Here is a 14,840-nt window from a genome sequence, read left to right on the forward strand (position 1 = left end):
AGTATACAAATTCCCGCCCCTGACTTTAAACAATCCAGTTCTCTGATTGGTCCTCTGGTCAGGTGTTCGGTTACCCTTTTCAGGTAAAAGAAACTTAACCCTTACCTTACCTATCCATTTATGACAACTCCCTACCCATCCCATGATCAGCAGTTATATTGAGGCTTGTCCCTAGTTGTCTCCTCTCAGGGATGGAATAGATAGGATGGACATCTATTAATTTTCTGCTGGTTAATTTTGTTGGAGAGTTGGGTGGTGTCTGTACTGTTCCCAGTTAAGCAGTCCTTTGGGAGAGGGACAAATAAATGAATAAAAAATAAATGTAATCTTATCCAGGTATATTTGGAGCTGTCTAGCCACCTCCTTTAATCCTCCCCCTCAGATGCTTACAGAGAAGAAATAGTATGTGAAGGCGTTACTATTGACAGTACTTTTATTAAAGGAAGAGCCATACTTCTGAACATTCAAGTGTGGGCAGGAATTGAAGGTAAAGAAAGTAACTGAAAATATCTATCATCAATGGACTTAGCTTTAAGTAGCCAGGTAAAATATGACATCGTTCCCAAAAGTCATCTGGTTGAACCTACGTAGCACCACCACCACCACCACCTGAATCTCAGAAAATAAAAGGCCAGTCTCAAATGAGGCTAAGTTTTTCTTCTGTTCTGGTGGATTTGGCTGACATGAAAAGGTGATAGCAACACAGTGACTGCTGAAACTCTTATGAATTACCAGCATAGCAGGAATCAGCAGACCACCTAGCCCCTCACCAAAACAGCTGTGCTGGATTATTTCTTACCGCCTTTATAGGAAAAATAACAAATATTTTTGTTCACCATAGTATGTGATTTCTTTAACGGCCTGGTCAATAGATTAATAATAATGTATGAGCATACCAAAGGATCATGAAGTCTCAATATTAAAGATCCTTTGAGGTTAAAGCAAGTTTTAAGAGCAGGCAAGAAGCTTATTTACAATCTGTTATGCTAAGCTCTCATGCTGCCATCATGTCTCAGTAGAGATGTGCCTGAATCCAAATCTCAGCAGATCCATACATCCTAAACAGTGGAAAAATTCAGATCCTAATCTCAGAGGTTGGGCCCACGCTCAGGAGGCCACTACCAGCAGGAAGCTAAGAAATCCTATTTTCACGGTCTATGCAGAGCAGGAAGGGAAGGGGGATAATCTTGTAGCTCAGTCTCAGAGCTAGGAGATTTGGGATTATTTCTGGCTCTGCTACAGACTTCCAAGAATATTAGGTACTCAGTTTGTACGGTAACTATCACAGAAAAGGATATAAAGCAATCAAAACAAAAAACTTTCCACTAAAATATTGAGTTGTTTACTTTTATACAGAACCGTATTAAGAGTTTCATTCAGATATGAATCGAATTAAAGCACCTTGATTAATAAAATTCACAGTACTATCCCAATACCTTTAGATAAACGTTTGCAATATCGTTTATACGTATTATTGCCATTTCCTGGGTTGACAATTTCACCCCGTTTATCACTGACAGCTTTAATTATTTTTTCAGCTGTGGATCATGTTAATTGTGGAAGAAGCTAATAGATAGGAATGTGAGATAAACGTGCCTAATACCTTTAATGTATGTGATGACTTTACCAGGCTTATGGTACTGTATTTACTGTAAACAAAAGGTCATGCTCGTAGAGGTAATGGGGCAAACTATGAACTATTCTGCATAGTGACATCTGGGCAGCTTGGCACAAAAGATCTACTATCTTCCAAAGTATGATTAGCTACTTTAATTAGCACTGGTGTCACTGACCTTGGGGAGAGCAGACATTGACAAGCAAGTGTAAACGAAGGAGGAACAAGTCTTTCTGGTTAGCATGCACTGCATTTTAGCAATAGTTGATTAAGAAAAAGATTGTTATTCTGTTGATTTACCTTTTTAGCAGTCAATGTCTATCAAGCTTTTCCTTTTTGGAACAACAGGATGGAATGCAGGGACTGCATGTACATTTAAATATTCTTAAACAGAAAAGCAATTCCACAAATACAGTAACTTTAGACAGCCTAAATGACAAGCATGACAAGGTCAGTTCCCTTCACATACTGCAATGCAGGGGGGTCCCCTGAAGAAGTACTGTGCGTGTGTTACATGGACTTTTTAAATGAAATAGCATTGATATAGTTTTGTTAATAATGGAAACTTGTCCTTTCAAAACAAACTAGAAAACTACACTACAATTTTCTTAAAGTTGGGATCAAGAGTTAATTTGGGGGCCTGATCCTACCTAGATCCCTGGTGTTAATCACTTTTATCTTATGTATAGCAGCTATCACACTTGTGTGTGTGAGGACAGTAGTTAGTTCTGAAAAAATACAGATGTGCATTATGTAGTGGAGGGTAGATCTAAGACCTCAAGAAGTTAAGGAAGTTAGCATGCCACTGGCCAGAAATGGATTTAGAAATACTTGTATAGAAATTGAGTGACAATTCCAATTCACAGCATGAACTATTATTTTATAAGGACCACGTCAAAGCTGACAGGCCCAAAATGCAATTTACAATAAAATTATAAAGAAATGCCTTTTTAAAACTGAAAAATCATCAACCTTGCAAATCCAATACTGCCATGTTGTTAAAATACTAGCTACTCTGCTGGGTGATTAGCTTTAAATTCATGTTTGTTTTTTATGGCTGTGCATGCAAGTCATGCTGCAGCTCATTCTGCAAACTTCTTTGTGATGAGGCAGAGTATTGATACTATTTCGACTGTACAAGAATCCTTCTCTTGGGATTTCCATGATTCAGCATTCCACCCATTAATAACTGACTAAAAGTAAAACCAATCTTGGCTCTAAACTGAGTGAAATCCCTCATAGTACATTTACAAATGTATGATTTTTACATTGTTTTGTTTAATAGATGTACGTTCTTTCCATTGCCTGTTCAAATGTAATGTATTCAGCATATGTTTCATAGTAATAGAGATGGACTATTTCCCCCCGCCAGTTTAAGTAGGCTGATATAAAAGGGTAAAGATAATTCTTTGTCATTAGTTTTATTTTGTAATATATAATGCATTTTAATATTGGAATCAATTTAATCCTGCAATTGTATACATTTTGTGAAAGAAAACGTCTTCAAGATTCATGTATCAGTTTTATAGTAGGTTAGCAAGTTTCAATAAATTAGGAAAATAATGTTTTCCACATGTAAAACTTCCAATTTCTAATGTATAAAATGTTACAAAGATCCTCCTTATAAAATAGGATATATTTGGACAATATTTCACTCTATTTCCATAGTAGCAACAAGTTAATGACATGAACCAGACATCACCCCTCTTCTGCAACCCAAAATTCTTAGTTTTCTCTAAATATTCCAAACCTTTGACTGCTTTACTGAATAGAATTTCTAAAGTGTTTATGATTTACACATTGCTAGGCTTGCCAACCAAATGATTAAAAACACTCCCGTCCACTGTCATGCCCTTTCCTTATTTGAAAAGGGGTTTTGTGTTTTCATTTGACTCTGTCCCTTTCTGGACTGTAAAAGCAAGGACATTTCTAAGAGTAACAGTAAGCAGAGGAAATCAGTGTACTCATTGCAAATTCCTATTTTACAAAGAAGATTGCTCTGCATATTTCCCATGCAAAGATATCAAGAAACAAATGTTACATTTTTATATGAACTTCTGTGAATCCGTAACTGCATTGGAGACAATGCTTTTTTTCTTTTCTTATTGTTATAATTTTAATTTATATTAAATGTAGCCATAATGGAGCTCAGCAGTCTCAGAACATTTAGCTAAATCTAGCCTGACCTTCAATAGATGGAAGTTATTCACTTTACGTGGTGGTTTACGAGGTTGGGAAAGGAAATGATGTGCTCTATCACCACATCACAGAGCACAGTGGCCCTATCTGCCTTTCAAGGTCCAGTCCAACTTCAGGAGGTAGTTGAGGGATAGATCCTATGTTTTTGCATGGCATAAAGCACTCTCTCCCTCCCCCATTGTTAGCCTAGTGGTTTGGCTGGCTAATGCAATACTCCAGACACACAGATGTTCTAATTTGTTTGTACTATCAGGTCAAGGGGCTAATAAACTAATGAAAATTCTTTGAAGTTCTATTAAATGAAGCATTATTATTAGATTTCCATTAATCTGTGAATATGAAAACAAAGCATGAAGAAAACACTATTAGTTTTCAAACCTTCTAATTCCATCCTAGTCTTGATAAGTTATAACTGCCTACTTTGGAAACTAAACCAGAAACGTGTAGCCAGCCTGACCAACGCTGTATCTCAATCAGTTGCTTAACAGCTTTGTTTTGCTGGCATTTTGTACACTCAAACAGTATGAGACAAGATAATGTTGCACTGGAGTCCAAAACTTTCTGGGGGGTTATTTTTCTTCCACTGCACTCCTTGGAATAAGTTTATTTGTTTACACTTTGAAGGTGTTCTCCTCAGTACATGCACCATATAGTAATGTCGCAGTTCTATTTAAAATCTTCACTTAGTTACATAAGTATTTGTTTCTCAGTCTGAGCTTCTGAAGTAATTGTATTACTAGGAACCATTTCCATTTGTAGTCCTGCTATAATTCCACAGTATATTTTAAAAACATTTCTGAAATAGCAAAACTCACTAAGAAAATAAACCAGCTAGAAATATCAATTGAATATTTATATTATGCATATATATGTCACATTATTCCAAATTAATCATTAGTTTTGACCCCAAAGTATGTATTTTGAAAATCTGTTTCAAGGTAGTGAAAAATGTACTTCCAAAAATGAATATTGAAAAGATTCAAGCTGACCACTTCAGTTCTACTCAGTGTTTATTTTCATGTGGAAATAATGTATAAATCAGACAGTACAAGTTCCTCTGGTCTTGCAGTTGCCTATATGAATGGGTCAACTACTAAGTCTAGATGATGTATTTTTAGTATAAAGTCAGGATAATATGACATTTAACTATCAACCAATATTCAATTACAGAAAAGATACAAACTTTTGTAATATAAATTAATTGCCATTACAAAAAGGCAACTGTAGTAGCTAATAAGGTACAAAAATCTGTAACTTCTATAAATATAATGAAACGCCAGAAAGTAAATGAAATAATACATCACAGATTTCTGTACAGCACGTTTGAATATGCAAACTAAGACACATCACACATTATACAGCAAGAAAGACTATCAAAAACACTAACAAGGATTTCCAAAACCACTGCAAATTCTGTTCATACAAGCACGGGACATAACATGGAAGCAACAAGATGACCAGCTCAGAACTCCTAGACAAAGGAGGCCAGTCGTAAAACATTAGGCGTCAGACAGAAGCATGTCAAGAACAGCTGTTGTTGGATACTGATTGATAATGTTTTTATTCTGAGTGCTGAAACACTGCAGACAGACATAGGTCTGAGAAGCCGCCCAGTGTGGGCACATCCACACACACACACACACACACACACAAACACACACCCAGAAAGTAATTTAACAGATGGCTTAAGAACATTAAACCACAATATCTTTTTTTTAAAAAGACAATATTCACTGTTTAATGAAGTTGCATGGAACTTAGCTCATTCCTAGTGATTGAATTTATTTAATCTAAACGATGAATGCACAGGAAGAGAAAACAGTAATTGAGATTGGTCATCTGAATAAACATTGTGTGGTGTTCACAGATTCTGTATTAAGAATATTCAAGAACACTTTAGATAAAGAAAGTGTGACATGAACTGCTATGAATTTTTTAATCCCTCCATAAAAAAGGTGAAAGTGTTTAAACATTTAAAAGATCTACAAATCCATTACAATCCATTCACAAACAGAACCATATTCAAAGTAATGTTAAAACACCTTTCTTGAATCCTTTAACAGTCACAAGGTATTGTTTCAACCTGTAGTATAGAGTGATTACTAAGAATATGCAAATTAAAAATCATTACAAAAAAATTCACTGCTCCTGTGCAGTTCACGTTTTCCTAAAGAAAAGAATTAAACATCAAAAGTTCCTAATATACTGTATAAGAGAGTATGGCTAAAGCCACATTCTGATTGGCTAGTTGGGCCTTCTTGATATCACTGCTATGTAGCACTTTCCAACAGTGCATAGCTGAGATCTCATGACCAAACTAATATCAAACTCCCTATGACCTTTGCATTAAATTCACTAATTTACACCAACAGTAAGATGTAAGTGGAGTTGGTCTCATTTACACCTGCTGTGAATTTAATTAATTACATCTAATATGGGCCACAGGGCAGAAAATAGTAAAAAGATTGTTCCTCCCATTCTCTAATTTTAAACTGAAAAGCAGCTAAAGTTTAGAATGCTTCCTTTTCCCTTCCTCTTGCCCTCAGAGCAGGCTTCCCTTTTGCGTGCAGCCCGTCCTCCCTTCTTACGCTCATCCTCCTCCAAACAGCTTCTTTTGCAGATGCTTGAGAACTTTAAATTGTTTGTGTTACCTGAAAGGATGAATTGGAAGCTCTAAAAAACCAGATCCCAATTCCTATTTAGTTCAGGTGCAGGGAGCATACTCAAAGTGCACAGCAGTACCTGAGGGGCAGCAAGCGTGCTACCAATTCATAGAAGGAGAATTGGGAGCTCGTTTTGAGTAACATGAACAGTTTAAGTTCCTGAGTATCTGCAGAAGAGATGCCTTGGGACAGCACATGGATAAGAAATACAAAGATAGGGGAAGAGAGGGAGAGGAAAGTGTCAGTGAGCCCAGATGCTCTCTATCCAGCAGATTCTAGCGCTCTGGTCACTTTCAGCTCTCAGTTTCTATTACACAAATAATTCAGAAGCTACTTAGGAACCCCCACTTAGTTTTGATTATAGGAAGTGAGTTGAAGTAGCCTCTACCAGGCCAGACACTTATATTGAAGTGGGCCTCAGGGAAGTTCACAAGTGAGGCAAGAAGTGATCCAAATAGTTCAAAGAAACTTAAAAAGGTAAAAGTTATAGAAACCAGTTAATTTAACAAAGAGTACATTACAAATAGAGAACCACCTTTTATAGGCTCTCCCTCACTATTTTTTCTTATCCTCAAACTAGTTATAAACTATAATAAACTTAAATAAATGAATCTTCAGAGTGAAAAGACATGTTGCATAAAGCTCTGAAAAGTAGTTTAAGAAGATTTTCCAAAACCTGAAACACAGAATCAAGATGGATTTCTATACCCTCAACATGCCATTGCAGGGTATGCATCAAGCAGGATATCAGTGGATGATGAACAACACACAAGGTATGTACCAAACATCTACTGATTTCTACACCCTGTTGTGATATCTGGTTTTATTATGAATCAATGAACCAAGACGCTCATTTGAAAACCAAACTGATTTATATCATTTTAAAACTGCCAAAAGGCATGCAAACGCTGCAAACCTGGGGCTCAGGGGTGGAATATGTATTGCATTCCTTGAACTGAACGGATTTTTTCCAAATTTGTTCAAAACTGTGGTTCTGATAATAAACTTTTTACTAACATTCAGTTCTTATCAAATTTCTGAAGGCTTTTTTTAAAGTCCTGAAAATAGGGGTTTATAACAGATATTGGCAGACCCTTAACTATAGTATAGAGGTAGGAGCACAGTTGTGATAACAACACTATTTTGAGTGAGAGATACAGGAGATCTCTTAATTGAAATGTCACACGTCATGCTATTTATCCAGCATGCATCCACATCTGAGTTAAAATACATATACTCTTGCTGCTCTTTAATCATAATCACTAAAAAAAACAGGTAAACTTTATTTTATTCAACCCATTTAATTTTTTAACAAATATTATCTACTTAAGTTGTAGCTGCAATTTTATGCAAGCTGTTTTTATATTCTAGATAATCCAAAATCCATAGCAAATGCAGATATGTGCACTGTGTTTGTGTCTTATTTCCCCTTACTCCCACTAACTTCACTGCTTGTGCCTTTGAAAGAGTTAATAGTTAGAATAGTAATCAACCAGCAAGGTATTTGTATTTTCATTCAGCAAGACTTCAGACTAGACTTTGCATCAAGACATTTCCTTGCTTGTAAGATGATTTACGGGTACTCTCAGTGGCCGTCCTTTCCAGATAGTCCTTGGGGTCAGCAAACTAGCTAACACACAAAGTAATATCCACAAATTCTTATGACACTTACTTTTCAGAAAACATGGTGGTATTTTTTTTCAACCTTTACAGATTGTGACTTTGTGCATGCAGAATTCCGTATCAAGTATATTTTTATGATAATGCAGGGAGAAAACATGCAGTGAGCAGAATTAGTGGTAAATGAAGAGTAACTCCCTATATTTCAGTAGTGTGATGACTTAACCGGAATAATCATAAACCCAATTTACAGCACATTTATTTTAACAAACAGATCTGCACTAAATGAAAGTTTATATTTACTGTAAGATGCAATGCAGTCTTGATACCAAATCATAATTAAGCTGAGAGCAGAACAAACAGGTACAATGATGATTGGAGAAGCAGTCCTCTTTCCTAGCTTTTCACATTCTTGAAGGCTCAAGCTCTCTCTCTTCCAGCAAATTTATCAGAAGGGTGAAGCTGTCTTTTACTGCTTCCATATCATCCAGGGAGCAGGGTTTAAGAATCCAGCGCTTTCCTCGTGCAAGTGGTTCAAGTTCAAAATATTTTTTGATCTATTTTTAAAAAAGTAAAAAAGAGGAAAAATTAGCATTTCTTTCATATTACAGCTGGTCTCATGAAAATAAAATGTGGAAAAAACCCAGAGGACACATTTTTAGAATCACATCCCACAGCTGTTCTTATACTACAGGTTATACGTTGTGACCGAAAAGTGTCTTCTTTAGGGGTGAGTGACCTGCTTTGCAAGCCACCGTTCTACCAATACATTTAACTGCATGGGAGGTCTGAGAAAGAATTATATGCACTTAAGGCATAGAGTAAAGTATATTAAGCAAGTGTTCAAAAAAATAACAGCAAGCAACTTTATAAACAGCTGGGCTTGTGCTTTAAAATCAACCTCATGACATGCTGCACCATATTATTATTGGTAAACATCTGTAACTACCTGATCAACCAAAATATGTAATACACGCAAATTTAACTGTCAAAAAATTCCCCAAACTTACGTACTTGATTCAATGGTAAATTACAGCAGAGAACCTCAAGCAACAGAATGCCAGATGCAAACGACTTACACAACCAGTTGACTCATTTGTAGCTATACAGTGAAGACTAGGATATTAATGTGATCAAGGTAACAATGTGTATTATGTGTGAGACATGCTGTCTGTCTGTCTCTGATTGGCACATAGCATATTCTTGGCACAATAAAATTAAACATTAGTATTATTACTATAGAACAGTGGTTTTCAACCTGTGGTCCATGGACTCATGTGGGTCCACAGACTATGTCACATTTTCCGAAGGGGTCTGCCCTGCCTTTCAAAATTTTTTTAAAGGGGCTGCAAATCAGAAAAGATTATTCTATATCAGTGGTTTTCAATGACAGTTAAGCTGTTAACCTTTCTGACTAAATTAAATCTCACCGTGGTATTTCTACACTAATCATATAGCAAAAAAATGTAAATACAACTTTTAATGACAAATGTTAAGAGTATCAAAATACTTGACAGAAAATATTTGGGAAGATGTAGCCCCTAGTAAAGATTTCATTGACATTCATGCCATAAAGCAGGAAACACTTATAGACAAGTAAAGAAAGCCAGGTATATGTTGGTTATTCTTCTCAAACTCACTGAAACACTTCTTTTTACTTTTTTTAAACACAATAGTCTCATTGTGGTTTAAATAAATTATCAAGAAAAAAAATAGGCTCAATTCATTTCTTGGTCTTTTTTCAGAAAGAAAAAAAAGAGGTATAATAGGTGGTACTTTTCAGACTATTTTGATGAATGGATTTCATTAAGTGTGTTTGTCAAGGAAAATTCCAGCATATTTTTTCCTTAGTCAGTATTTGATCCAGAAAACCTACTAATGCCTGACATGTCAAATGGACTTTTATCATAACTGCAATTACATGCATCAATGTTTGCTATTGTCGACAAACGAATAGAAATATTTTGTCCTTACAAAGTTTACTCTGAACATTCATGTACTGAGGAATGTTTTTGCAAGAAATATTAACTTTCCACTCTCAAAAATAGCCACAAGCATGCACAATAATAGTAATTATTATTTTTATTTGTATTGCGGTAGCAATCAGAGACCACAATAAGGTATCAGAAGTCCCAGAGCACTAGATTCTGTACTCATTAAACTAAATCTTCTAAAGACTAAACAAGCTGTACATTCTCCTTGAAGCTTTTCAAAATTCCCCTACAATTGTTTTCTTTAGCTGGTAACTTATTTAAATACTAGAAATCTGTAGCAATTTTATTAAATGTATGTACTGTTGTGACAAGATATTTAGATGAAGTGCTAGACAGAAGCCTATATTAAAAATATTACAGTGAGGTAGGAGAGATTACTTATCTACAATTATCTATAAAGGTAACTGCATTACTAGGGATCTTGATCATAGTTATCAGAAAAGTTGATATTTCTATTTAAATAAAGAAGTGGGAACAGCTGCCTATCTCAGCTCAGAAATAGTCAAACCAAGATTTGTTAAACAATGCAGACTCAGGCTGGAAATAACCTAGAAAGATGATGTAAAATCAAGAGTAGATAAAAGTGTAGGAATACTTACCTATGAACAGCAGTTACCAAACCATTATTTACTGTGCTTTCCCTTTGTGTAAAATGTTATTAAAATTATCACCAGTGGTACAAGTTCAAAATTTGCAATAACATTGCAAAAATTGCTTAAAATCTTGAGACAATTAAGGATTTTGGAACTGAATTTTTAATATTATTAGGATACCTATTTCATATCATTATTATTAAATCTATATGTCAGTGTGGTAAATCGTTAGAATATACAGTAATCTAGTGAAGGTATGTATCTTGAAGTCTTTCATATAGTAAAAATTATACTAAAGGTCAATTTAGGTCAACATTTATACACTTTGAATGCTAAGTATGGAGAGGAAGTGAAAGCTGTACAAAAACATAACAAATCAAGGTTTCACTATAACCACTTGATAAAAGGACCCTGCTGGTGTTAAGCTGACAAATATGGGCGAGTAACCTGAGATTTTCAGACCTCTAATTTACAGAATGCCTACCATACACCCCCCCTACTGGTAGACCACTGCCATCTGCCCCACTGATTACATACAAGTCTTAATTTACAAACCTATTTATACTTAATGCTTGAAATAAGGGCAACCAAGGCTGATTATCAAAAGGTAATTGCATTTTAACGATGCAGTCCTTGAGCTTAAGCTTTAAAATTTACAATATATGAAAATGCACCAAGCACACTAGCAGGTTAGTTTTCATGCAACTTAGAGCAAAAGGAACAACCACTTACCAGGTCATACTGTTGTCAAGATGTAGCCTAAAATCATTTTGTACATTTCAGTGACAGTATGTTCCAAAACAAAGTCAATAGTTGAGTAATAAAACAGGGCAAAATTCCCTTGGTAAACTGGTATAGGAAAAATTGTTTTCTTGACAAAAATTTAAAATCCCATTCTTTTTGGTTTTTTTATTTCTTGGTATGTAAATAAAATATAGAAATTAAATTAACAGTCTGGCACAAATATTCTGTCTCTGTGAGGCTGATCAATGTTCCAAAATATCCACAGCCACAGAATCCAAATCTTGGTGGCTGCTGAAATAAGAGGAAGCTGATCATTAGGTAGTGGCTTTTGGAGTAGGAACCTCTGTTGATGACACCATAGAACAGCTGTTTGGAATACCCATAGGAGTGCAGCTATTCTGGGGACAGCCACAGAGAAAAGGGCTTGCCAGCTGACTTGTCCCTAACCCAGATATAGAAAGGGATGATAATTAACAACACTGCCATAGACGTGATCTTCAGAATAATTCATTGTATGTTATTGCATTATCCAATTTAATCTTCACACTAAAATGGATGAACCTCAATAAGTTAAGGGCTTTAGGCACTGTTTCCACTATTTTGAAGTCTTTGGAACCTAGTTTGCATACACAAGCATTTCTCCCGTAATTCAAACCAGCGTTTGCCCTCTTATGTATACAAAACGTGATTCAATTCTAAAAACAAATATTTTCAGACTAAAAAAGAAGACTGCACTATGCATCTGTGATAAGACAGTGACTCAAAAACTAGATTGGCATAATTAGGTGCCCTATGTTGTATATATGGTCTACATTTCTGTTGGAATTCTGTCTCTCTAACTTATCTCCCCTCCATCATCCCCTCATTTCTTTGTATTTGTTTTCAACAATGTTTTTCCTTCATTTTCATTTATTCCCTAAGGGATTTTTTCTCTCTGCTCCTATTTTCACAGCTCTTCTAGGCATGATGCAACCCAACCACCACCAAAATGTCTGAGTGGGTTTGAAACTGTGTGAACAGCCTACCTAGCCTAGTTCTTGCACAATCTCTCATTACAGTAGGACAAAAGTGGGAGCTCTTCTGTCTTCTCCTATTCCCTGAATGGTGAAAAGGATCTCTTCCTGTCCATAGGATTCTAAGCTGAATATAAAGCTATGAACTCCCACCTCAGGTATGCTGCACTCAACATACAATTATCTGTCTTAAACAAACTGATATTTTAAATTATTCACAATAGGACTACAAAATTTCTAAAAACTGAGGTTAGAAAGAAATATGATGAATTAAATGCACAACACTAAGACTTCTGTAACGTCTTCTAGCGGTCCCCATTTTAGGTCTTCATCCCACAACGGGGTCTTGTCATGTTGCAAAAATTAAGTTGTATTGATACCATATTCAATAACCCCCCTACCCAAACTTGTAAAATACTATTCTCTCCCACTTGAATACACTAGAAATATAATGCTCAAACATTGCTTTCTCCAACATGTAGATTAAGCAAAAACTGGCAAAGATTCATGCCCAGATCCTCAGCAAGTGTAAATCAGCACAATACCATGATGATTGTGGTCCTAAACCAACGTACACAGGCTGAGTATCTGGTCCCAAAGTTAATTTCATATGTGACGTTACTAATGTGCATCTATTCCATTCATAAAATCCATTTCAGTGAAATGTGCTGATGTGCTATATTCAGATAGGACAACTCAAGAAAAAAATTGCTTTGATTGTACTGATGGCTATGAATGTATTTCAGTATCCTTTTAGATAAAAAAAAATCAAGGAAATAGACAAATGTGCTGAACCTTGTTTGCAGCATCGGCTGAAATCCAAGTGAAAATGTATTTCAATCATTTGAAAAACATGTCCAAAACAAATGAAATCCTTCAAAAATATCAGAGTTGAGGAAATAATTCTTCCTTAGGAAAGAATGCTATTACCACAGCGTTACCACGACAGTTTGAGATTTAGACAAAGCTGGATATGGCCCTCCATTTTTTTTTTTTTGATAAGCAGAGACAAATCCAATAGTTCAAAAAATTGCTAGATTCATAGAATCACAAAACTGGAAGGGACCTCGAGAGGTCATCTAGTCCAGTCCCCTGCACTCAAAAATCTTAAAAATCCCTAGTGATGGAGATTCCACAACCTCCCTAGGCAATTTATTCTAGTGCTTAACCACCCTGACAGTTAGGAAGTTTTTACTAATGTCCAACCTAAACTGCCCTTGCTGCAATTTAATTCATTTGTGTTAGTTACTCAAAATTAATCTCAGAGCTGTTTGAATTCTGCTTCATTGCTCAGTAGGTGTAGTAGACTGTCTCAATTTCTCTCCAACAGTTGAGGGGAAAAGGAAAGACTTTGATAGATTGGAAAAAATAAACACAATGCTTGCAAAATTTTTGTTTTTCAATGACCAGTCCAAGAGTGACATTTATAGGAGACTCCTTACCTCAAAAGGTTAAAACTAATTCAGAACAGATCAATATGTGATTGACATGTTGTATTTGGATTGGACTGCACTGTTGCCTGTTGTGTGCACACGCACACAATGGAGATGAGGTTAAAGTGCTCTTAAAATATATGTCTAACAAATTTATAAATGTAACAAGTTCTGTCGCTGAGTTTACTGTCATTCTGATTTCTGAGTCTGTGAATGTGAAGATGAACTTAAAGCATTTAATTACAAAGCATAAAGATTTTATGACAGAAATCATGTTACTGAGGTTTTATTTGTTTTTTAAATGTGATCCTGCTTAAGGGAAAAACTTTTGTATTTTTGAGTAATAGCAGTTGCATTGGTAGACACTGCTCTAGGTTAAAAACAAAAGAACCATTTCCATCCTAACATTTGTTTTCATAATCTTCACACCTAGTGAAGGGTAATAATGGTTATGAAAAGGTTGTGAAATTTGTGTGTTGCTGGTTACATTGTATGGTTATGAAGCATTTGAAATTTTGCTTTTAGCAAAAATTGTAGGTCCCAAAGCTTTTGCAAATGGGTTTCTGAAAGTCATTTCTAGTTCAAAATGTTTCATGTAAGTTCTACTATGGCCATGGCTGACTATTTTGGCTTGTGAATTTTGACTAACAGAGATAGAGAAAACATACATGCACTTCACAAATCATTTTTGAAGTATCCAGTTTACACAGTGCTTTACAGAATAGAAGCTCTTCTCCCTCCTTTTTATCATTCCTAATCTCCAGACTCTCCTCTCCTGAACTTAACCTCCAGATCGTAAGTGATTCAGTCTTTTGCCTGCATTTTTTAGAAGAATCTGAAGTGTTTTCAAGGGAGAGAGAGAAAATGCTTGACAAATGAGAATGGAAAGACTGTACTAGAGACAGTGCAGCGTGGTACTGGCAAACCCAAGTGTCGGAGACTAAAGAAAGGGAGGAGAATAAGGTG

General features: G+C 35.6%; 1 protein-coding gene and 1 long non-coding RNA gene across 7 annotated transcripts in view; one reads left to right on the forward strand and one right to left on the reverse strand.

Moving 5' to 3' along the window:
* The window catches only part of LOC142046971 (uncharacterized), a 67,408-nt gene that overhangs the window by 23,726 nt on the left and 28,842 nt on the right, over positions 1 to 14,840 (forward strand). The window lies entirely within an intron of this gene.
* ARL15 (ARF like GTPase 15) overlaps positions 4,807 to 14,840 on the reverse strand; it is a 357,433-nt gene continuing 347,399 nt past the window's right edge. For all 6 annotated transcript variants that reach the window (XM_075066944.1, XM_075066943.1, XM_075066946.1 and 3 more), the window contains one exon: positions 4,807 to 8,654. In XM_075066944.1, coding sequence (XP_074923045.1) covers positions 8,567 to 8,654 — 88 coding nt within the window. In that variant the 3' untranslated portion in view covers positions 4,807 to 8,566. The remainder of the gene's footprint in view (positions 8,655 to 14,840) is intronic.

The sequence above is a fragment of the Chelonoidis abingdonii genome, chromosome 6 (genome assembly GCF_003597395.2).
Source record: "Chelonoidis abingdonii isolate Lonesome George chromosome 6, CheloAbing_2.0, whole genome shotgun sequence".
NCBI lineage: Eukaryota > Metazoa > Chordata > Testudines > Testudinidae > Chelonoidis > Chelonoidis abingdonii.